This window comes from Macrosteles quadrilineatus, unplaced genomic scaffold, assembly GCF_028750875.1.
Source record: "Macrosteles quadrilineatus isolate MER2022 unplaced genomic scaffold, UCM_ALF_1.0 Scaffold_1__1_contigs__length_201487025, whole genome shotgun sequence".
In the NCBI taxonomy this organism is placed as follows: domain Eukaryota; kingdom Metazoa; phylum Arthropoda; class Insecta; order Hemiptera; family Cicadellidae; genus Macrosteles; species Macrosteles quadrilineatus.
Window position 1 is genome coordinate 34993874 of NW_026542594.1, and position 25696 is coordinate 35019569.

The 25696-nt window shown below is 35.9% G+C and overlaps 1 protein-coding gene across 2 annotated transcripts in view; it reads right to left on the reverse strand.

The window, feature by feature from the left end:
* Positions 1–25696, reverse strand: part of LOC128982630 (protein D2-like) — a 113466-nt gene that overhangs the window by 53830 nt on the left and 33940 nt on the right. For both annotated transcript variants that reach the window (XM_054401585.1, XM_054401581.1), the window contains exon 2: positions 17984–18107. In XM_054401585.1, the coding sequence (XP_054257560.1) occupies positions 17984–18107 (124 nt within the window). The remainder of the gene's footprint in view (positions 1–17983; positions 18108–25696) is intronic.

Genomic DNA, 25696 nt, shown 5'->3' on the forward strand with positions numbered 1-25696 from the left:
AGTGAAATACCAGCTTTCATTTGAGTTATTTGTTATTAAGATCGGACTACCTAAAACACACTGCTGAATCACAAATCAACAATAATTGCAATCGTTTTAGTACTTATCTGCAATCAATGATACGTATCTCTATTTTTATTTAAGTTATTTTAATATGTCTTGGTCTTAAAATACTTCATAGGCTTTCACTTGAGATATTGATAGTTTTAAAGGGTGAGGTTCATTTGTCCGAGTTTTCAACTGTCCGAGTTTGTTAAAAATTACAAAATATTTGAAAAATAATTTGTCCGAGTTTTAACTGTCTGAGTTTTTATAAATAACTAATAATAATTAGATAAATCAACTGTCCGAGTTTTCATTTGTCCGAGTTTATTAAATTATTTTAAAAAATATCGAAATATCAAGTGTCCGATGGGTTTAACCTAGTAAATCTTTAAAAAAATCAAACGTTTATGATTATTTGCGAATCTACACAAATTAGGCTTTCCAATGACCTATTATTTAATAAAATCGGTTCAGTAGAACTGTAGATTTAATTGTACAAAGTTTAACAACAACATCTCTAATTCAGTATTTTCTCACCACTATAAATTGGGAGGTTGCTTAACGTTTTTGCAAATAACTTTGAAACGGTGAGGAAATCGACCAAAGTGGAAGGTGATAATCTGAAAGCGAATAAAATTTCCTACAAATTACTATTATGTGTTTTTTGAAAATACTCAATAAAGGCAGCCTAAAGCTGGCTACAAATATAAACTTGGAAAAAAAATTAGTTTTAAATGTATTATTGTTTATTTTTATTTTTTCACCTCAAATATCTAATAAAATCAAACTTTCATAATTATTTGCAAATCTACACAAATTAGGCTTTCCAACGACCCATTAAGTAACAAAATCGGTCCGGTAGAAGTCTAGATTTAGTTGTACAAAGTTTAACAAAAATATATCTAATTCAGTATTTTCTCACTACTATAAATTTGGAGATCACTTAGATTATTACCAATAACTTTTAAATGGTGGGGAAATCGACCAACGTGGATGGGATATTCTGAAAGAGAATAAAATTTCCTACAAATTGAAACCATACACTTCTTGGAAACACTAAAAAAAGGCCGCAAAAAGTCGCACCCAAATAAAAAGTGTGAAAAACATCGTTTTCAATGTATTTCTCATGGAAAACATGTTTTTTAAAAATTTTCACCATAAATCATAACAAAAACAAACTTTCATAATTATTTGCAAATCTACACGACTTAAGCTTTCCAACGACCCATTAGTTAATAAAATCGGTCCAGTAGAACTCTAGATTTAGTTGTACAAAGATTTTTAAAACTGAATTATATATAGAATAGATTTTTTTCTTTTAAAAACTCATGAGTTACTTGAAGATTTTTTTGAAGAAAATGTTTCAATTTCAGAATTAGAATTTCCATTTAGCAGGATATTAGAATCATCAGCATACAGACACATGGATCTGTCACTCCCAGGAATAGTCCCAGGCAAACCTCTAATATAACAAAGAAAGAGTAGAGGGCCCAGGATCGATCCCTGGGGGACTCCATATCGTAGTGTCCGGTGCTGTGATTGATTTTTTTCTATATAGTTTATTTCATAATGTTCTATGATGTCATCCACTTCAACAAACTGGTGTCTATTTTTAATATAGGATTCAAACCATTTAAGTTCTTTATCACGGACTCCAAGTTCATTTAAAACCTTAATTAATTTGTCGTGCGATACACTGTCAGAGGCTTTACTGAGGTCTAAGAATATCAATTGCATTTATTATAGACTCTATAAATTCTATACCAGCTGTTACTGTGGATTTTCCTTTTCGAAAGCCATGTTGCTCTTTGTCCAGTACCTGATTGATTTCTAGATATCTAGACAGCTGAATATAAACTATACGCTCATAAATTTTGGAAAAGGCAGGTAATATTGAAATGGGGCGATAGCATGATGGATCTTTAGAATTGCCTTTTTTAAATATGGGAATAACTTTAGCCAACTTTAATTTGGATGAAAATATGGCTGAAATGAGAGAGGAGTTTATTAAGTGTGTTAATGGTTTTGAAATGAAAAGTAGTGATTTTTTAATTAGAGTAATTGGTATTTCATCATGCCCAGAAGAAATTTTATTTTCAAATGAAAGCACGAGTTTTTTAAGATGGTCTTCTGTTTTTGTTTCAAATTTAAAAACGTTTGTCATGGCAGTAACTTTTTTTTAGTGAGAATATTGTGATTCGATGTTGAATCAATGTTTGGCAAAATAAGCTTTTCAACCAGTGGGGCACACGGGAGGGACGATGGCTAACATAGTGTCAGCGTTTGCCGCTAGAACCGCTAAGTTGAAAAATTTAATTTAAGTTAATTTTATAATTTTTAGTTATAAAATTAACTTTTCAATTATACAATTAAACTGTCATAACCTAACCTAACCAAACAAACTTGCTGATAATATAAAAAATATTAAGATAAAAATGAAATGAATGTTTACTTATAATTTTTAATTATTAAATCAATGTTAAAATTTAGTATCATAAAATTAAACTGTCATAACCTAATCTAACCAACCAAACTTGCTGATAATATAAAAAAGATATAAGATAAAAATCAAATAAAGCAAAATCTTTGACAAAAAGTTTGTGTTCCCGACGGGTTTCGAACTCGAGACCTCCTGATAACTAGTCCAATGCGCTATCAACTAACCCACGAACGGCGCTGGAATTAAGGTGAGTGAGCGTAGCGAACGAGCTCCAACCTAAAGGTGAGTGAGCGTAGCGAACGAACTTCAACCAGGACGTGATTGAGCCATGCGAACAAGATCATCTTGAAAATTAAGAAGTTAAACGGGGCAAAGCCCGCGGGTTACAGCTAGTATATCCATAAACAAGCAAACTACAACATTTTACAATATTCTCCATAAGAATAACATGGGAAATTTAAATTAACCATACAAAATCACTTTGATATATTAAATTATTTGTGTTTTAAGCTCTTTTAAAAGGTTTAGAGAGAAATTTGGAAATTGTATGTTTTAAGGGTCAAAATGAGAAAACCCAAGTTTTGCCCCATAAAACCCCTTTCCCATGGTCTTACATCTTTAAACAAAATTTCATCAAAATCTGACAAAAATTACTCAAGTTATCGCGTTCACGGACACACACATATATACAGGGTGTCCTGGAACTCTCTACCAATATTTTAGGCCATTGTTCCTGGGTAAGAAACATATATAAATATCTTTCTTAAAATTGTCCCGAAGTCCTTAGATACTCACATAGCCACTATTTTGATTTTTTCACTTATTAATTTTTTTCTGAAAAGTGGTTAAACATACGACATTGAAACTTTGCACAAACATTTATGAGAACTAGACATAGCTACAAAAACCAACAGTTTTACAAGCATAACTTTTCAATTGAATTATACAAATCGATTGACACCTTAATCTTTAAGATTAGACAAATACTAACTGCGATATGGCAGCTTTAGTGATATGTGACCGCTGGAGGTTAGTTGCAGTGCATGGAGAGGCATGTGGTATATATAAATGTATATATATACTTTTGCACCCACCCGGTTTGGCAGTCAGTGCGCTGGTAATTTACTCGGTGTGGCAGTCACCCGCCCGAAAGCCAGTCAGCTCTCCCAAAAGCCAGTCAGGTATGGCTTCCCGTGCATTTTATACGTATGGAAACAGCAAACCGGTGCTGCTGCCTGTGTCGATAGGCGTAACTGCAATACCAATGCGGAGACTGTCTCATCGTGTGTTCTATCCTATCGTGGAGTAGTGTAGCCAAGTACGGCACCCTCCTCGCCTACTTTATAGCGGTAACACCCAGCAGTCTGTAACCTTTGCTTACTCCTTGTTACTATTTGTGTTTGGATAGTGATTAACTACGTGTTAATGTTTAAACATGTTCATACTCCAAATAAATATGATGCACCTCTAATAAGGATCGTCGAATATTAATTAATTATAATTGGTTGATCCTACCCGTTCATCATCTCATATTTTAAGTTATTTTTATTTTTTTATCACCTTCAGTTGAAATTTTAGTCAATTTCTCCTTTATACAATATTTTATATCCTAGTACAACATTTACAGTGTTTCCACGGACCGAGAACTATACGGATTTTCTTTATCTCGAGAAATATACGTTAATCTTGTCCGAGATACGGGAACTGTTTTTTTACGCAATTGCGTAACGCGAAGGAGTAACTATTACAAATGACAACGATATTATTCTATCTGATAAGAATAACCACGAAACTACACTCGAAAGATAAAAGATTTTTATAATAATTTTAATTTTACAAACAAACTATTACAGGAATTCTATTTTGGGACGGATGAATGATAAGGAAGCAACAAAAAGTGGTCACGAGTGCAAATGCGGGGGGGAGGGGAGTACAATATAACAAACGCCAGAAACGATTATTTTTTTACTTTTCAGATTCCTTATCAAATCTCTCTCTCTCTCTCTCTCTCTCTCTCTCTCTCTCTCTCTCTCTCTCTCTCTCTCTCTCTCTCTCTCTCTCTCTCTCTCTCTCTCTCTCTCTCTCTCTCTCTCTCTCTCTCTCTCTCTCTCTTTCGCTCTCTAACGATGTACAGATTGTGGACTTTACGATTTAAGTTTTCCTGTAATTATTTCAGTTCAATCCCATACATATCCTTATGGTTTCCTATCTATTATTTTTCAAAATAAATAGTAAAGCTGGTTAAACTATTTTTATTTTATTTTCTTTAAACCAAACACTCTTTACCATCCGGTATTCTGCAGAGTCAAATGTTTAACACTGTGTTTATAAAAATTGAATGGCCACACAATTTCGTGTTTTATTTTTTAAGTAATAGTAACTGGGATATTTACATATACCAATAAGTGCTGCAAGCTGTAATGAATGCTTCTGATTAATATCAAAATAAGTTATGATTTATTTTTTATAATACATCGGTCATTGAATACAAACCATAATGGGTTTTCTATTTGTAACTTTAACTTGCAAATACAGAAGAACCTCGCTTAACTGGAGTCGCATCATCATGATGCATATTATATAACCTCACAAATCCCAAGAAAATGTTTTATGAACTGTGTTTTTCAGTCTAATATTTCGATAAGAACGATATATTTAACTATTTACGGTAATTTTTATGTGCAGTAGGTTCCCAATTATTGAAATATTACAGTTCATTTGACAAAAATAAGATGGAAGCAAAACGGAGAAATATCGATCAGTAGCGTCAAGGTCAAGCTATACGCTCGCACCTACAGACTGACAATCTTGCACTGACACTGACAATCGTCTGCTCCTGTCTGCTGTCACAACACTACAATATTTTGTGGTTGGGTCGTTGAGTGATTAGTAACCATGACAACTTGTGGATGGGAGAGAAATAATAAGAGGTGTTTTACATCATTGTTATCTTTATCTTATTTTTATCACTGTTGTTATTACCAGAAAGACTTAAGTACAGTACTATGATTTTATGGTGTTTTATGAGTTATTTAATATTTTTATCCCCATACTTCTGTTCTGAAACATCATGTAGTAGTAGCCTAGGATTAATACGGTATCAGTAGTCTTCTAGTCTACATTTTCTTTTGTTTTGTTCTTTACGTGATTTATTGCTGTACAGTAAGCAAGTTTTGTTTTGTTTGAGTAAGTTTACGGTGTAGTTTTTATTAGTGAACCAAGGTTAATGACTTAACATATCATGGCTGCGCAATACCTATTGTATTTTGACTATGTAAAATGCAAATTTATAATCACGTTAACGTCCATTTATATAGTGTCCCGGAACGGCATTGTTCCTGAGTAAGAAACATATAAATATCATATTTAAATTATCCAGAAGTCCTTAGTTACTCTCACAGGAAAAAAAAAATTTAGGCCTAAATCATTTGAAACCTGTACATTACATATTTTTGGTCGAGTTTTCGACCACTGGACGACCACTAGTTAAAATTAATTGTATTACAACAATCTTTATAGTAAGCAATATAAGCTTGAATCGGACTTATCTGCCTTCAGCTAATCCATCATATGATAGTACGTTAGAGAGTATGCCCATGCTGAAGTTTTACTTATACTTGAAGAATGACTTAATTTAGTACCAATAAATAAATCACACCCCTTACATACACTGTGCTGTTTTCATGCTGTGTAGCTGATTGCTACTGTATTAACCTGTGATCGCATATTAATTCCTTCATAAGGAACGCATTTAAAAAAATACAACTTTTATTTTTTAAAATTTCTATGATTTATTTACAATAACAGAAATGTGTAAGATTAAAATAAATCAATGTGTTGCATTGTCCATTTAAAGTTACATCATAGTAAATTAAAATTCCGCTGAAACTTAAACAATAAAAGCCGAAATTAGTTATAAAGAAAACACAAGTTTCCTTTATATATCTTTTACAATCGAAATAAACATACTGAGCCACGGCTCGGTCCCCCGGTACTTTTCATTTTAAATATTCAAATAAAGTCGATTATTTTAAATGTTTTATGAAACGTGACATGGTAAATTTCCACGGAACATTTTTGTCGGCTACTACTTTATTTTATTTTTTGGTCAGGTAAGTTTAAAAACAGTGGATTCTGTATACAAAAAGTAAAATGTTCTAAATCATGTTTTTTTAATTTTTGGCTTATGTACGTAATTTAAATTGTACGAGAGGGGCTTCTCACCGTTCCGGGTTGTGCCGTGCGGGCATATTTTGATCCAGTGGCGGGTGTTTGGTGTTTTGAATAAGAATACTGAATTGCTCGTTTTAAGATCGTATCATTTTAAGATTTTCTTACACTTACGAGAAATGCATTTTCCATTTGTAAATTTCTCAGGTACAAATTTTATGAAATAACGTACATTATTGCGTTGTTTGACAACAAGTACCTGGGGACCGAGCTTCGCTCGGGAAACTTTATCACTACACTACACTTTGAGAGTATTCCTTGGTCAATGTAATTCTACCCCAAAAATAATAATTTGCGGTATATTTTTTCTTGACACTTATTTAACTTCTATTCATATAATAATATCATAGTTTACTGAAATGATCAGATAGAAGAGTTTTTAAAAATTTGTTTGGTTCCCCTAAATGGCCCAAACTATAGAAATTACCCAGTATTTTTCACGCTGAATTCAAAAAAGGCTATTAGCAGTAAGAAAATCTTCCAACCTTCCTTCCTTTGAAGTATTAGTCACTGCAAGAACTTGGACTCGCTCCAAAACCAGAACCGAAACGTTTAATTTACCCTTAATTTTTAAAATGTTATAAGTTACAATTTTCCGGAAACTCAGGACACTTTCTGACTGAAAACTATTACGGTTGATCCTTGTTGGTGTGTACCAAAAAGGAACCTTAGGTATAAACATGGTTGTATATCCTAGTTTGGTTGTCCTTGATATTGCACTATTTCATTGACACTGACAAATTAGGGCTAGGCTACACTATAAGTTAATTGGGAGTTTATTTGATATCTAGTCCTAAGCTTATAGCCATCTTAAGGCAAACATAACCAAAACCTAACCACAGAGATATAAATATAAGTGATATAAATATAAACACTCATCCTCTGTAGGCCTAAAGCTACCTACCTATACAGGATGAGTTTTAATTGTCCCTCCCCAACTTTTTTCTACATTTTTTCAAATATCAATCCCAGACCACTTCCAAACATTGTTGGGTAGTAAGTACTTCATTTTGACAAGGTGGTCATTTCCGGCTGCCATCTTGGATCCGCCATATTGGATGCAAAATTTTTTTTCTAATGTAAAGGTGGGGTTGTGACCCATTATTTCGAACTAGATTATTACCTTGATTACAATGCTGCAAATTGTTTTTAAAAATCTTGATTCATTCTAAAGTTATGAGGGCTTTTTAAAACTTTATTTTTAGCCCATTTTAACATTGTGCATTTACAAACTAAGACCATAATCTCAAAATAGTGCTAGATAAAGATAAGTATACACTACCAGTAATTGTCGACCTATTTTCACTTGGTTAAGACTGATGTTTTTTTTGGCCGCCATCTTGGATCCGCCATTTTGAAATGTCATAAATTATTTTAAATATGAAGGGGGTGTTGTGACCCATCATTTCGAATTACTTTTTTAAGCTAAACTCAATGCCGCAATCCATTTTTTGTTATCATGTTTTATTTATGAAATATTGCAATTTGTTTGGTAAAAATGTCAATATTTAAAAATCAAAAAATGAAAATGAAAAACGGATCATGGAATTAAGTTCAGCTTAAAAAAGTAGTTAGAAATGATAGGTCACAACACCCCCTTCATGTTTAAAATAATTTATCACATTTCAAAATGGCGGATCCAAGATGGCGGCCAAAAAAAATACATCAGTCATAACCAAGTGAAAATTGGTCGACAATTACTGGTAGTGTATACTTATATTTATCTAGCACTATTTTGAGATTATGGTCTTAGTTTGTAAATGCACAATGTTATAATGGGCTAAAAATAAAGTTTTAGAAAACCCTCATAACTTTAGAATGAATCTATATTTTTAAAAACAGTTTGCGGCATTGTAATTAAGGTAAAAATCTAGTAACCGAGTTACCTTAATGATGCACCCAGTATTTAATACAAAAATTAAAGGTTATGCCTATGTATATTAGTTTTAAAACGGAGTAGAATAAGGCACGTATAATCTAGAATAGGCATTGATTAGTGTTAATAAACTAAACATGGATGAACCACTAAGTCAAGCTACTAATCCAGTTGTTCAGGCTAGGCTAAACTGAGTTCTGAAAGCATCCATCTCAAAACGGCCACAACTTAAGAACAGATCCTAGAGTTTGATTTATTTTAAACTTTATTTTTCTGAAATAGATAGCTAAACTGTCCAGTGCAATCATCCCACACTGCAAATAGCAACAATCAAACTTAGTTAGGTAAGCTAGTGGTAGGTTACAACTAATTATTATCCCTGTGACCGATTCAGTGTAACATCTGACATCAGTCAGAATCAGACGACATTATTGACAACGACACGACTCGATAACTGACGAAAAGAGTAATTTAGTGATAATAATTATTATAAAAAGCGTTAAAAATAAAAAATGAAATGTATCGCTCGTTTATATTGGCAAAAGTATTAAATAAACAGTATTACAGCTGAGGATAATGTAAGGATAGTCTTTTAATGGATTAGAAACTCATTACTCTGGAAAGTTTTATCATGTAATACAAATTCTTATACATCAAACGATTTAATGAACTGGAGCAAAGTCGAGTCGTCCTCTTTCTCTCTGTCTCTAGTTGACAAAATTTTATGTCAGAAGCTAACACACATCAGAAGTACAACAGTTACCTCGGAAAGTGCTTCAAGAGCTTTCTACGCATGCGCAAGCTGAGGTGCCCGTGGGTACAGAACGCCGAGTTATGTCTTAAAATGTAAACAAATGACAATAATAGCGGAATGTTTTTTCATAAGGCTCATGTAAAATTTTCAAAAGTTTGTACTCATATTATGGCGAAAAAGATTTTTTTTGGCTATACCACTGGTCTAGAACTTATTTTTGACCCAGAACTTAGTTATTCCGTAAAAATAAACGTTTTTGTTACTGCGGACTTGCATTTGCTATTTTATATTGAGGTCGGATTTATTTAAAACTAAACATAACAAACTCATTCGTGGTCCAAAAATCCTCCTCTTCCAAGTAAGGCTATAACGGCACATTGCAAAACGAGAAAGTTGAAATTCTCAGAAGTCATCTGAATGTTCCTCTACCTCTACGCGCATCCCTTACAGTGATTCAATGGTGTCAGACTCAGACCAGCTTGTCAGCTTGTCGTGTGTCGAGTGCTTGAAACTGTGCAAATGTTGTCTTCTTCTATAGAAATAAAATTACAGTTTTGTCTGTCTATTGCGTAGAATCATGCAGTTTTTGGTTATTTTTACGTTTCTAGGCTATGAAAGCTCAAACTAGTCTCATCTCAATTTCTGTCTGTCTGTCTTTCTGTCATTCTGTCTGTACCGACAAAATGTAAATTTACGCTGCCTACTCCGAGAAAACTATATTACCGATTATGATTCAAATCTTTTTCCTGTATTCACTGGATTGGTTATAGTGAGTTTGGCTATTAAAATATGGCCTCGCTACTTTGGAAATAAAATAACGAACCATCTAAACCCCGATTTTTAACTCGTACAGTTGCAGCAAACCTTAGTACTCATTAAACTAATGTTATTTAAATAGGGAATGAATGTAAATATTTTTATGAGATAATTTAGTGTAAATACAATCTCGCAAATGGAAATTCGCTTATTCTGCAGGTTTGCTTCGGCGGTGGTATTTCACTGTTAGTGATTAATTTTAAAAAAGTATCACATTTTAAAACTTATCTTGCCTGCTATAGTTGGTAGATAATGAAAAATAGGATTTTCAAGATATGTTTGGCCTACAGGATGTTTTAGCGAATTGTATCACTCAGTTTATACGTAAACTAAATTTGCTCCCATGTGCTTATGGGAGTTTTGGTTTTTCTTTTCCGAGTTCGTTTGGCTCTTCCACCCGACCGATTTTCATGATTGAAGCCTCAAATTGAAGGTATGCACGCAGAGATTTCACATCAAGCATCGGCATATTGATATTTATTTATTTATTAATGGTATTTATTTCAATACTGCGGGGCAGCATAGGTCCTCTAGTCTTATATATGTATTTTAAAAAATTGTTTTTATTTTCCGAGTTCGTTTGGCTCTTCTACCCGACCGATTTATATGATTGAGGACAAACACACAAACTTTCACATTTATAATATTAGTAAGATAAGATGTATTAATTAAATATTAATTACTAGCTGTGTGCCCGTTCTACGCACGGGGATCCTCTAGTGGGCAGTTGAAACCTTCCTAAATAAAGAAAAACTATTGGTTTGCATATTTTCAGATATGCTGGCCAAACTATTATATACAAACAAATACAGTATCTGACCGTTTCAAGTAAAAAAAAAAAAATGCGTAATAGATATATCTGTTGGTACAAACAACCAAATGAGTAATATTGATTATTCGATTGTTTAATTCGATATATCGTTTGGTTAGTTAGGTTAGGTTAACCTTACCTAACTAACCAAACGATATATAGTTTAAATACTATACCTCAACCTCGCCATTAAACATTCAGGTTGGCAATTTCACTATCAAAGGTGCTCTTGTCCTGTCCGTACGGAACACTGAGTGATATGCGCTACCAACTTATGAATAATTGTTTAGGCCTACGAACCCAAGAGATGGGCAATTGGTCTATTGGACGTATGGTCCAGCGAGCAGCACATAGCGTTGAGAAGACACATTAGAAATACGATTTGAGCATAATCCGTAAACCTCTGTTACAATCACCCACTGCAGTTGTCTCTAAACACTTTACACAACCACCATTGAAGTGCCGTCAACGAGTTGAAACCTTTTATGTAAGCTATTGGTAACGCTTATGTAAAAAATGTAAGTTTTCCAGGCATATAGAACACTGAGTCAAGGTCTTTTCCCCGGTTATCAACCCAAAACTCAATATAAATTGTATACACAAAGAAGCTCTATTTTCATTTACGGTTACCCTACACATTATTGCACTTGCAATTAATTAAATCCGTTATGTAAGGAAAAACGGTTTTAATCCAACTTGGTTTGGATTTGCTTTTGAAACGTGATCTGAAATGATTGCGGTATTTGTAAACAATATTCAATGTAAACATATCAGTGACAGCTAGAGAAAAATAATCTTGATCCGAACAGCTGTTCGCTATTTCATATGATGACATTGTGAGAAAACTTGACAAAAATCGCACAAAATTGGGTTTTAAACGTCCGCAAGTTTTTTTACAAAGTAGTGAGGCCATATTTTAATAGCTAAAGACACTTTTGCCAATCCAGTGAATACATTAAAATGATTCGAGGATCTTGATAGGTACTCTCGTTTTTCAGGAGAAGGCCGCGTAAAATGGCCTTTGGACTGTGACAGACGGAAGATAGACAACAACGGAATTGAGATAATAATTATTGATTGAGATGATAACGGAATAATTTAGATGAAACTTGTTTCGGATTCTTGAATGTTTAAAACGTAAAAATAACCTAAAAATTGATGATTCTGAGCAATGTACAGACAAAACTCTAATTGTATTTATATAGATTAGTACCTTTGTTGATTTTTATTAGACATTTATTGAAGTAAATAAACAGCAAAGTTAAAAACCATCCGACCAGTGTTTTTATTTAAAAAGTAAGTAGGCCTATTTGATTGGCTTTGTTTTCTGAACTAAAATATCTATTTCCTGATCTATTTTTAGTTCCTGGTTTCGAAACATAATTTGGCAAAACAATTATTTATTCATTAAACAACTTGATCGAAAAATAATTTCTAAACATTGGAGGACAATTTTTATCATAAAAAACTTTTGAATTCTAATAAACCTAGCTGCCATACCTGTGTTTTACATCGGAGAGGATTTTGAAGAGAAAAAGTTTGATACACGTCACATATTTCAAATCCCACTCCAAACACGTCATGTTAATACGTTTACTTCCTTAAATTAAGAAAGTCACAATCTCCAATTAACAAGCCCGTAGCAAAAGTTAAAAGTTTCACAATTCAAATCTTTTCTACCTTTTGGACTGCAAAATCAAAGCACTGCATTGACAGCATTTACAGCTGACTTCGTTAAACATTCTGTTATCTACATTCTTCAAAAATGTAGGCCCTAAACATTGTAAAAATTTGGAATCCCATGGGGCGTAACTCAAAGAAAACACGTTAAAAATAATCGGTATATGTGTTAACCTGGTACAGGGCTACCTCTTGAATTTATATAGATAATAAATCGAAAAATAAAGAAATATAAGTTGATTGATTATTGGCTCTTACAAAAGGGTAAACAATCAAGGAGCATGATTTGATTAAGTAACCACACATCACTGAGTCTATATCTTCATTCTTTCTTGTAAAAATCGCTTTGATTGTGGCTATATAAAATAGGGAAGTAAGATTTCACTGTACAACAAGCTCAAAAAGCTCGAGAACCAGCAATAAGATGGAAATAACCGGCAGAACCTTGCATCCACTGGCTCGCTAGTCGCTACCCCAGGTCGGTCGGTAGCCGGGTAGCCCATCAATGGAACCCGTTAGGCCCGCCCCGACCTCACGCCACAAGAGAGACAAGAATTTTGCCTTGTTCCACGCGCCTTTGATTGTTTGAGGCGGGAAAACTATTTGTGTGCTACGGCCCGCGCAACACAGGATATTGTTTTCGTATTAGTTGGCCTTTTTCCAAGATGACCGTGACCGTTAGCTTATTTTATGGACTCCCTTGGAGAATAATTCAAAACTACAAAGAACATTTCTAATCCCACAGTATACTAGCTATTTAAATTATAAATAGCTTTGCACTTTGGTGTTTGAAAAATATTACGACGATAAATTTTGCAGCTACTGTATTTGAAATCATCCAAGATGGCCGCTTGCCTCCAAGGACTCAACAATAGGCCTAATTGTGCGACTATAAAGCAATAACTTCCCACCTTGCGCTTGCGAATTAGTTCGGTACATATTTGTATCCACAGTTGCCAGGACGACCATTAAGACGACCAAAAATTACATTGGCATTTAGGTATTTAATCTGTAGAATAGTAATTGGTAAGTAATCTGGAAGACAACTAATTAAAATGAAGTGCGAAAGATTGGTCATGAGAGTGCTCAATGCCTGAAGCATAATCCGTTTGTTTGAGGTGCGGATTTTCAAGCTTGTAGAACAAATAAATATCACAAAGTAGAAGGGCAGGGGTGAAAGTGACTGAAGTGACAGGATACCCGGTGGATTTTCAGTGACTGCATTCCAGTTGTATGCGGTAAAATATATAGTGACTGGCTTAGCAGCACAAATTTTACGTGACTGGCTTTCCCATGCAAATGCGGTAGTGACTGCATTAGCATAGCATTTTTTACGTAATTATATTTTAGTTTTTTTTAAGAAAAAATGAGATATATACGTTCAGATATGTCTAGGCTTAAGATATTTACCAATATATATTATATATATATCATAGTCTTGAAATATATTGGGGGGTGCAACTGACTGACTTCCAGTGTATATTTTATGTGACTGGCTTCCCGGGCGCGGCCGTGTATATATATATACATATATATATATATATAAATTTGAACGTAAGCAGTGTTTGGCCTTTAGGGACATTAAAATGAAAAAGGAAATCCGTCCCGGGCCTAGGTCTTACTGTGCCACTTACACACAGTAATTGATTGGTACAATGAATAGTGTCAATGAAATAAAATTAATGAAATGAAAAATTGTTTATTTTTTAAGATAAAGTTACATTTCTCAGAAAAAAAGAAGAAAACATGCAAATTTAACAAAAAAAAATACATTCACACACTCTTGAATACACGCATCAGCAAACGCGCAAAGAAACAGTAGCTGTAGGACACGCCAGCCGAGACCATCTGCTCAATGTATAGCTTCTTCAGTGCCGCCACAAACTGGTAATGTTTTTCAAGTGTCTTAATAATAATAATAATAATATAATAATAATATAATAATACACTTACGATAATAGCTACTTTCCTATAGGGAAATTCGCTAAAAGGGATCTTATCCTGCAATAATTAGGGATTTTATTCCTGTTTTAGCGAATTTCCCATATAGGGAATAAGCTATTACCGTAGTACTCATGGTAAGACCAGGACGCGGGACCGATTTTTTTTTCGTTTTGAGGTCCCTAGAGGCTAAAATCACCATCCGTTCAAATTCATATATATATATATACAGTATATATGTGTCCGTTAGCACGATAACTCGAGCAAAAATTATCCGATTTTGATGAAATTTGGTACAAACGTGTAACTGTAAACCTACGTTTATTCGAACGAGTTCGCGATCCAGCATGATCGGACCATGGGAACGGGGGTTTACGGGGGGTTTTATGGGGTAAAAATAGGTTTTTCCCATTTTTGACCAAAAAAACATAAAATTTAGCATTTTCTTTCCAAACCATTTTGTAGAGCTCTAAAAAACAAATAATTTAGTATATTTAAGTGTTATTATGCGCCTAATGGTTACGGAGAAAATTCCAAAAATTGTAAATTTAAAATTCCCATGTTATTCTTAAGGAGAATAAGTCAACTGTTGTAGTTTGCTTGTTTATGAACATATTTTGATCAAATTTGGAAAATGTTTTTATTTCTTACTAACTATTAACATTTTACAAAAAAAAACAGTTTTACCCTCCCTGATGCAGCAAACCTAAGTACTTGTTAAACTAATTCTATTTAAATAGGGAATAAATTTTATATTTTTAAGTACACAATTCAGTGTAAATCCAATCAGTCAAATGGAAATTTGCTTAGTCTGCAGGTTTGCTGCGGCGGGGGTATTAGGGATTTTATCACGGTTATTGTGAAAATGTCCCATTTCCCCGTAAAATTACCCGTCTTCCTGTAAAATTATCCTTTATTGTCACAATGAAAAGGGTGTTTTCCCCCATCCAAAACCACAAATTCCCACCAGTCCCCCAGTGAGTTGGGGTTATTGCTGATATATATCCGACTGTAGTAATAAAAGGAAGCCTCACCGCCGACAAAAAAGTTATTTAAGAAATTTTGTAACTTAGTGTTGATCAAATCAAATCAAAATATATTTATTTGTCGTCTGTACATGATTGGTACAATGAATAGTGTCAATGAAATAAAATTAATGAAATGAAAAATTGTTTATTTTTTAAGATAAAGTTATATTTCTCAGAAAAAAAGAAGAAAACATGCAAATTTAACAAAAAAAAATACATTCACACACTCTTGAATACACGCATCAGCAAACGCGCAAAGAAACAGTAGCTGTAGGACACGCCAGCCGAGACCATCTGCTCAATGTATAGCTTCTTCAGTGCCGCCACAAACTGGTAATGTTTTTCAAGTGTCTTAATGTGCAGGGGTAGACCGTTCCACAGACGGCAAGCGATAACAACAAAAGCCAAGTCATAAGCCGTGGTCACATGATGAGGTATACGCAATGTGATCGAAGAAGAACGAGACATTTGTGAACTACCCTGAGACACAAATTTAAAATAAGATTTGAAATAATTTGGGGAGCCGGTTTTAAAAAATTAAAAAAACCAATGACACAATTTTGATGAATCTTTAATAATTTAATTTTAGGAAGTGTGCCTCAAGGTAGTATGGTGTGATACGCTCTATACGTCGCAGACCATGGACAAATCTCAAACAGTAATTCTGTGACCGCTGGAGCATACCATGCATGCATTGATCAATGAGTTGCAGTAACTGAAGTGGGGTAGTACAAGTGATTTAATCAGATGTAGTTTAGTGTGTTATGGTAATAAATCCTGTGATCTTTTCAGTGAATGTTTGAGGCAAAAACCTGTTTTCTTGTCTCCGTTACTGCTAGCCTATATCCTATCCCAAGTAAGTGAAGAGTTGAAAGACATGCCAAGATTCTTTACACTGTCGTAGTATGGAAGTGCTTTGCCACTAACTGTGATTGGGTTTATGGAGTCTAAGTCAATTGAAGATCGAAGTCGAGAATGGCAAATGACTATCGGTTTCGTCTTTTTGTGATTTAGTCTCAGTCCAATGAATGACATATGATGTCAAAGAAAAATTTAAAAGCATGTTTTATTATAACGTTTTAGAAGAATTGGGTGTCAGAAACAATAACCAATTTTTTTACAGATTTAAAAGTGGGTAAGTTTAAAGGGACGTAAAATTTGCATCTATTTACTTCAGTTAAAGTGCAAGCAACAACTAAAGAGTCCTTGGAGCCTAGACGTTCTAACTCATAAAACAATTGAAAAACTACAAAGTAAACTTCTTATCTCTCGGTACACTAGATATTTAAATTGCAATCACTTTGGTATTTGAAGAAATATTTTGAGGTGGCAAATAACTCTTCAGCGGCTGTTTGAAAATAGCAAAATTATTTATTATCATTGGAAATCCAAAATGGCCGTTGGCTTCCTTGGACTTCATTGGAAATACATTCAAAGCAACAAACAAACATTTCTAATCTCACAGTGTACTAAATATTTACATTAGGCCTATAATTACTGTGGTGTTCGAAAAACTATTTTTGGATTTAACTAACTCTTCAGCAGCAGTTTGAAATTATCCAAGATATTCGCTAGCCTTCAAGGACTCTTAATAAGGATTTTAAAACAATGCTATAGTTTACTGTATACCTATTTAACAGTAACACTAAGGCCTACCACACACAAAAGACTTTTAGTCGACCGGCTGTCGGCCTTCTGTCAGGTGGACCATCAAAAAGTTGTCCAGACTGTTTGGTCGTTGACTGTGGGTACCTACGTCTTTTGAGTGTCAAAAGGAATGGATATGCCACAGAAACCGTTGACATATGTCCGTTACTGATCAGATTTTGTGCAAGAAAATATAAAAGAAAATACTGGGTGCATCCAATTTACAGTCCGAGAACCTTGAAAGGCCCGTTTATCTCTTATACTCGGATTTGAGGAAATATCTGGACAAATTATTCATGTACTGACTAATGAGTGTTATAACAGTGTTTAATATAATTTCTGAATACTCCTTTAAAAGAGGGGGCCGTGCCTCCACTTTATCAAAAAAAACTTCAATTTTTTGTCTCCCAAAACACTTGCACTTGTTGCAGCCATAACGCACTTGACTGCGTAGCGTAACTTACACACAACAAAAGTCGTCAGTGTGCGTGTTCAAACTTGTCTCTATGCCTTTATCAATACGACACGACAGTTGAGTCTAGGGGGAAAATCGGTCAGCCCCAAAATGTCTCGACTGTCTGCCAACTGTCTGGCTGTGGTCAGCCCGTAAGCACCCTCAGATTTACCACTATGAGGCCAACTTTTTGACTCATAACTATAACGAAATAGTCTTTCTCGTGTGCGGTAGGCCTAAGAGCAAAATGTAAAATTTTACCTGTCATACAGAGAGTATACCAATCATTTGGGTTGGCAATGTATTTCACATCAGGAATATCCTTCACTTGGGTCGGCGTAAGTTCATTCCCTTGGTCCACTTTATACTGTCCATCATATGTTACCTGTAATTTAATAGGCTAAATAAAGAAAAGTGGTAAGTTAGGCCTGGTAAAAATTTCCATAGGATAATATGTGCAGTTTGTAAAATTAATAAACAAAGATTCTGAGGGTGTGTGCCTAAAGTTGATAGGCCTAAAGTAGGCTACACAGTAGGCTATCATTTCTGAAAAAAGTCCTATGGGAACACTAAGTTAGCTGGGGAAGCATCATTGTTCATTCTTCAAGTAGGCTACTGGTAGCCTAATCTAAGTAGCCTAGAGGCCTAGTTGGGTCAAGTAGGACCTAGGCTAGGCTAACTTGACTTAATGTGTGTCAGACCTCTGAAAATGTTAAAATAGAAAAGTTAGCCAATGGATATGGCATTAGAATGTGTTTAACTTAGATTGTTATATCACATCAATGTGTTATTTGGTAACTTAATACTGAACTGCCTACTTATGTTATATTGCAATTTATTTGGTCATATCTACCAAAATTAGGCTATTTTGCACTTTTTACCTTTGGCACTTTTGGGGGACATGCCTAAGTAAACTTATTTCACTCTGAAAATTGTGTTTGAAAATTTAGAATAACGCTAGAAAAACTTTTTTTTAGGTACTTTAAGTACTGTAAATGGTATTTTTGTTATTATTTAGACCATTTCAATCACTTAAGTTAATCATTTCACCTCTTGCACTTTTTCTGCAAACATTTAACTTAAGTTATTTCACCTCGAAAAACGTGTTTGAAAATTGTGAAAAGCATTATAAATCACTAAATATTGACACATTTGAATGGTAAATGTGTCAATAACTTAATACTAACCTAGCCTAACTTAACCAAACCTAATAAAACCTAACCTATCTTTGGTTTACCAGAAATCGTTCATTTTCGGCACTTTGCTAACCTAGGTAAGCTTGGTTTAGGTTAGGTAAGATTAAGTTTAGGTTGGATTATGTTTAATTTGGTTTCGGCATATCCAAAAATGTGTAATTTTTCCACTACAGTAGACTCCCACTTATCCTGACTCCTCGGGACTGAGGCCAATCCGGATAACGGTTATTCCGGTTAAACCGACGTCCCCAAAAACTTGTTAAAACGGACCGTTTACTGTGATATTTGAAATAAATTTAGGAGAGCATTGTATTTAGACACGTGATCACTGGTCTCAAATCTTTCCCACGAGAACAGTCGTTTCAGTACTGCCCACTTCCTGCCGATCTAGTCCGGTTAAAAACCAATGTGCTGATAAAAATTGTCCGGTTAAAGAGATGTCATTTCTGCCGATTGTAATCTGGTTAAACCGATGTCCGGTCAAAAGGTGTCCGGATAAGAGGGAATCTACTGTATTTGTTACAGCTTTCCTGGTTTTCTGGGTAAAAACGGCATTTGCAGAAAAAGTGTCTGACGGAAAAGGTGTTTGAAATGGCCTTGGCCTAAGTTAATTAATAAGAAAAACACATAAAAAGCAAAAAGAGAAAATCTTTTATTTCTAGTGCTTTTTTTGATTTTCAAAACGATTTTCAGGGTGAAATAAGGCATTTCCCTAAAAAAAGCCAAAGGTTAATTAAACAGTGCTTAAAATACCCTAATTTTGGTAGATAAGGCAAAAAATTGCAATATGACATAAGTAACCTTTAAGTTAGTAAAAGTTCAGTAACTTAGGCCTATGTATTAACGCGTTTGCTGCTGACGACACCGATCGGAGTCATACCTAGCTGGCAGTACTGGCACAGCGTGCGTACGACTCTGGACCAGATAAAATTAAGATTAGAATAATAAGTTAACAACCATATTTTATAAAACGCAGAGAATACACATCCGGTAACTTAACCGAACGTGAATTAGGCATCCGGCAATGACGTCAACAGGTTGTGGGGGTCCGTAACACCATTAAGCTTACCACAATGATACGATGTACAGCCATCGGTGTTTTTGGTGAAGTGGCCAGTGTTACGACTTTTAGGGTAATTTACTAGTCTTAAGGTAGGGTAATAGTAGATTTAGGGTAATTAATAGGGTAAAACAAAAAGGTAGCATAAGAATAGAAATTTTACAAAAAACATGAACAAAACGGTATTTGTTTACTTTAGGGGCTTCTAACGAATTAAAAAAAAAAATTTCTCATTATTTGGCCTATTTTGAAAATATTTTACATTTGGCACTTTTGGGGCAAACGTCTATTTCACCCTGAAAATTGAGTTTGAAAATCGCAAACATTTTTCAGCAATTGCCATTTTTACTTAGAAAATCAGGTTTTTCCCCCCTTGCCTTTCTTTAAATGTGTTTTTATTATTGTATTAATAAGCAGATGTTATGATTATTATTATAACCTAACCTTGGTTTAACTAAAAATCCGCTATTTTCGGCATATTGCTAACCTAAGCATTGGTTAGGATGGGTTGGGTTAGTAAGTTAGATTAAGTTAGGTTAGGTTAGTTTAAATATAGTTACCGTAGGTTAGTTTATGTAAGGTTAAGTTAGGTTAGGTTAGGTTAGATTTCAAATATTCAGGTGATTTTAGGCTAATTGATTTAAATAATAACTTAACTAGCTTACCTAACCTAACCTTAACTAACCTAACGTAACGTAACCTAACCTTCGTTTAACTAATAATCCGCTATTTTCGGCATATTGCTAACCTAAGCATTGGTTAGGTAGGGTTAAGTTAGGTTAGGTTAGATTAGATTAGATGTAGATAAAGTTAGGTTGGATTATATTTAGTTCTGTAGGTCCTAAGTAATAGTAAAAACACATTAAGAGTTAAAAAACCACACAAATTTTTAGCACTTTTTGCAAATGTGATTTTCAGGGTGAAATAGGCATTTGCCCTAAAAGTGCCAAATGTAAAAAGTGTTCAAAATAGGCCAAATAATCAGAAAAAAACATTTTTTTCAAAATTCGTTAGAAGCCCCTAAAGTAAACAAATACCACCGATTGAGTCAAAAAATGACTGCATGTATAGGTTAAAGCTTTGTATAGGCCTAGTGGTAACTTACCGTAGGCTACTGTAAATTATAAAGTGATGATTGTCCTTAGAAGGAGTAACTTAATGGGTTAATACAATAAAAAATACATTAATTCTTGGTTTGATATTTTTCGTATAGGCCTATACAATAGAGCTGAATATCAACATTTTGTAGTTTTTTCGAGAATCGAGTAAGCCTATGATTTAATTTTTATATTGATTGATATTAAAACCTAATTTAGTCTAATTAAACCACCTTATGTAAGATTTATATTATTTTAACAATGTTATATAGCATTAAACACAAATATTAATATTTAGGGTAATTTTTAGGGTACTTAACACAAAGTAAATTTAGGGAAATTTTAGCCCGCCTTAAAGGTATAATCGCAACAACGAGGTGGCAACACTGGTAGTGAATAGAGAGTAAAGAATACTCAGCTGACGAATAAGAGGTTACTAAGTACGTAACTAACTTAACTTAGCCCTTTCAGACCCGGGAATCTTAGTCATCTCGACCACTTTAAGTCCTGAGCAAATTTTGAATAAATGTTGGTTTTTAACCTAGATTTCAAATACTAAAATTAATGATTAGGTTTGTTTTAAAGACGAAACCTTCATAATACCATATTAACCGGGGGCGAGAGGTAAGCGTAAGCTCCTCAGGGAGGGGGAGCTGTCTATGACAGCTCCTCCTCCAAGACCGCTGTGAGTCGACTTTGTTCAGCAAAGTCACAGCCTGCAAGGGGTGCCTCTGCACTCGCTGAAGGCAGCGGATCTAGCGCTGGCTGTGTCGTGACTAGACAGCCCTAGGGTAGGGAGCGGCTGCTCTAGTACTGGCCTTGGGCGGAGGTGACAATCACCAATCCGGCCAAGGCCCAGATAGCTAATGTTACCGCCAACTGTTACAGGTATGTGTGCAGCTGTGACAGGACTGAGCTGGAGACGATGAGGGGTCCAACCCCGAAAGGGTCCAGTCTTGGACATTAGCAGGTGTAGTGAGTGGTCACGGTTCGGCTGCTAAACTGCTTACTTTTTGCTTTTCTTGTTTTAGTAATGGCTGAAAGTAAACAAACGGAATCATTACCCCAGGTGGGTACCTGCTCAAGCGGGGAATCCCACTCCTCCTTTTTGGAGGGCAAGCCCATGGATTCTGGGGAGGGCAACAATCAGCTTTCCTTGATTCAGGAACCCTGGGTCAATAATTTTAGAATTGCAGGGATGGGAACCATTAAGGGTAGCATCATCTCTGCATCTGTACCACACCCTAGAACTTGCATTTGGGTTAAAGAGGGGCTAAAATGTAATCTAGTTCTAGAGCTTTGTTCAAGGGACGTAACAGTAATTAAGACTGTATGTACTAAATCTAACATAAAACTGCTGCTGGCCTCTGTTTACATGCCACAGGACGACGATGGACTGTTCCCATCGGCCGAGGTCAGAAGACTGGTACTACGGTTGTTGGTTTCCCTGGGGATGCAGGGACACTAACAACCGAGGTAGGTCACTTCTAGAGTACCTAGCTTCTTGCGGCCTACTTGTTGCAAACGTAGGCTCAGAACCAACTTTTTTAAGCAGGATAGGCCAATCAGTAATTGATCTTACCCTGTGTTCAGCGGGTATGGCTGACAGGATTATTGACTGGTCAGTGTCCCTTGAGCCATCCCTGTCTGATCATAGGCACATTGTCTTCAGGTTGGGGAATTTCTGCGGCGAGGTTCGCTTATTCAGGAGCCCAGTTAAAACTGACTGGGCATCCTTCAGAGCTGATCTTCGAGGCAGGATTGCCTCAAATCTGAACACATCTCCTATAAACACAGTTGATGCGCTTGACAAGGCGGCAGATCGTCTAACTAGGTGCTTAGTTACATCCTTTGAGGATAATTGTCCTTTGCGCAAGGGCAAGAGCAATAGGGCTAGTTGGTGGGGTCCCGAACTTGCTTCTCTTAGGAAGAGAGTAAGGGCCCACTTTAGGCGAGCTAAGAAAACCAATAATTGGGATATATACCATACTGTTCTCACAGAATATAACCATGCAGTACGAAAGGCCAAAAGGCTTTCATGGAAAAATTTTGTGGAAATTTAGAAAGTATCAAGGATACTTCTAGAATACATAAGGTACTTGTTAGAGACAGGCATGTTACTCTTGGTGCCGTTGAGGGACCGGATGGTGTAATGGCTTTTGAACCTACCGAAATACTAAAGGTTTTGGTAAAAACTCATTTCCCTGGTTGTATTGTTTCTGAAGTGCAGCAGGAGGAGGCGAGTCCAGAGCGGCCTAATCTGGGCCGTCGTGCCACTCATTCTATGTGGAGCTCTGCTTGCCGCATAGTCACCTTCAGCAAGGTAAGATATTACGACCCTTCAAATCGCCGGGTCCTGAAGAGGTAAGACCTGTTTGTTTGCAGGAGGGTCTTGACACAATTATACACCCACTCTGTAAACTTTTCAGAGCCAGCTTAGCCTTAGGACACATTCTCTTAGGGTGGTGTAATTCGCGTATCGTATTTATTCCTAAACCAGGGAGGGATAGTTACACTGATCCTAAGTCATTTAGACCCATTTTTCTATCTTCTTTCTTCCTTAAGATCCTAGAAAAGTTGGTCTCAAGATATATGATGGATACAGCTCTCAGGACACATCCTATTCATAATAATCAGCATGCGTATGTCTCAGGAAGATCATGCGAGACTGTGTTGCACCAACTTGTAAGCAAGATTGAGAAAGCTCTAGAGAGCAGTGAAGTGGCCCTGGGTGCCTTTCTCGACATTCAAGGTGCTTTTGATAATACTGGTACTCCAGCGATTCTTAATGCGGTGAGAGCAAGAGGTTTTCACGGCATAATATGTAGATGGATTGAATCCTTGCTTCACAGTAGGAAGGTTAGGCTCTCACTCCATAATGACACGATCGAGGCAAGAACTACTCGAGGATGCCCTCAGGGGGGGGGGTTCTCTCTCCCCTCCTTTGGAATTTGGTAGCAGACGACCTTATAAGGACCCTCAATGAAAGTGGGGTTTTCGCCTTAGGTTACGCTGATGATGTTGCAATCCTTGTGGTTGGAAAGTTCCACGGAACCATAACTGACCTTATGAATAGAGCTTTAAGGGTAGTGGACCGTTGGTGCCAGGAAGTTGGGCTCTCTATAAATCCCAGGAAAGTTGTAATGGTACCTTTCACAAGAAGGAGGAAACTGGATGGGATCGGCCCACTAAGACTGCAGGGCACTGTAATAGAGCTGCAGAATCAGGTGAAGTATCTTGGTGTAATTTTGGACAGATCACTTCACAGGGGAACACATCTTCAAAAAGTCACTGAGCGTGGCAAATGGTCCCTTATGGCATGCAGGCGGATGGTAAGTGGTACATGGGGGTTACAGCCTAAACTTTTGCACTGGCTGTATGTATCTGTTGTTCGACCCGCCCTTACATATGGTTCGCTTGTGTGGTGGCCAAAGATGGAATCTACTATAGCTGTCAAAGCTTTAGCAGGAGTTCAGAGGCTTGCTCTTATAATGATAACTGGGGCAGTAAGCAGCTGTCCTGGAGCGGCTCTAGACTGTCTGCTTGATATGCTACCTATCGACATTTACATAAAGGTGGTAGCAAGTAAAACAGCCCAACGCCTTAGATGCGAAAACTTATGGACAACCTCAGGAAACAATAAAGGGCACTCCAAATTTGTTCAGGTGGTACATAATGATGAATTGGACTTGCCTTCAGATCACATGTCCAAAAAATACTCCTTTGGAAAGCCTTTCAAAGTACTAATACCAGATAGGAAGGATTGGTCTGGCGGAAAAGGACCCATACCCACAGGTGATTTAGAATGCTATACTGATGGTTCTAAGATCATGGGGGCACTGGAGCAGGTGCGCATTGGATAAATGGAGGCACTGGCATTTGTCTTCCAATGGGGGTGTACCCAACTGTTTTTCAAGCGGAGGTCACTGCCATTCTGGTTTGTGCTCGAGAGCATCTTAACAAAGATATAAGAGACAAAACAATCATCTATACTGATAGTCAAGCGACCTTAAAAGCATTAAACTCTTACGAATTCAACTCCAGGCTCGTGTGGGACTGTCTTGCTTCTGTGTCTGAGTTGGGTAGGAGAAATGACCTTACGCTTTGCTGGGTGCCAGGACACTCAGGCATTAAAGGTAATGAAGCTGCAGACAGATTGGCAAATACTGCCTCTGCGACATCAATGATAGGCCCACAACCCTTCTGTGGCATCTCACGAAACAGTGCATGTTCTGCGATTGCGTCATGGGCCAAGGAAAAGCATCGCAAACGCTGGGTCGATGTTCGCCTTCTTAGGGTCAGCAAGCTTACTCTGTTTAGGCCTTCTAAAAAGGTAACCTGTGACCTCTTGAGACTAGACAGACGAAGAATTAAATTAATTGTTGAACTGATAACTGGTCATGGAAGATTCAGGAAACATTTACAACGGATGGGCTTATATGATGGTGAACCGATCTGTAGGTACTGTGATAGGTCAGAAGAGACAGCTGATCACTCTTACTCTTTGAATCAAAATTCATGTTTTCGGCCCCTGGACTATATTGTTAAGACAATAATAGGTTTTTTACATACCTCAGTCAAATAGTCCAAAAATGGTATTGCTTACATTGAGTCTGCTACC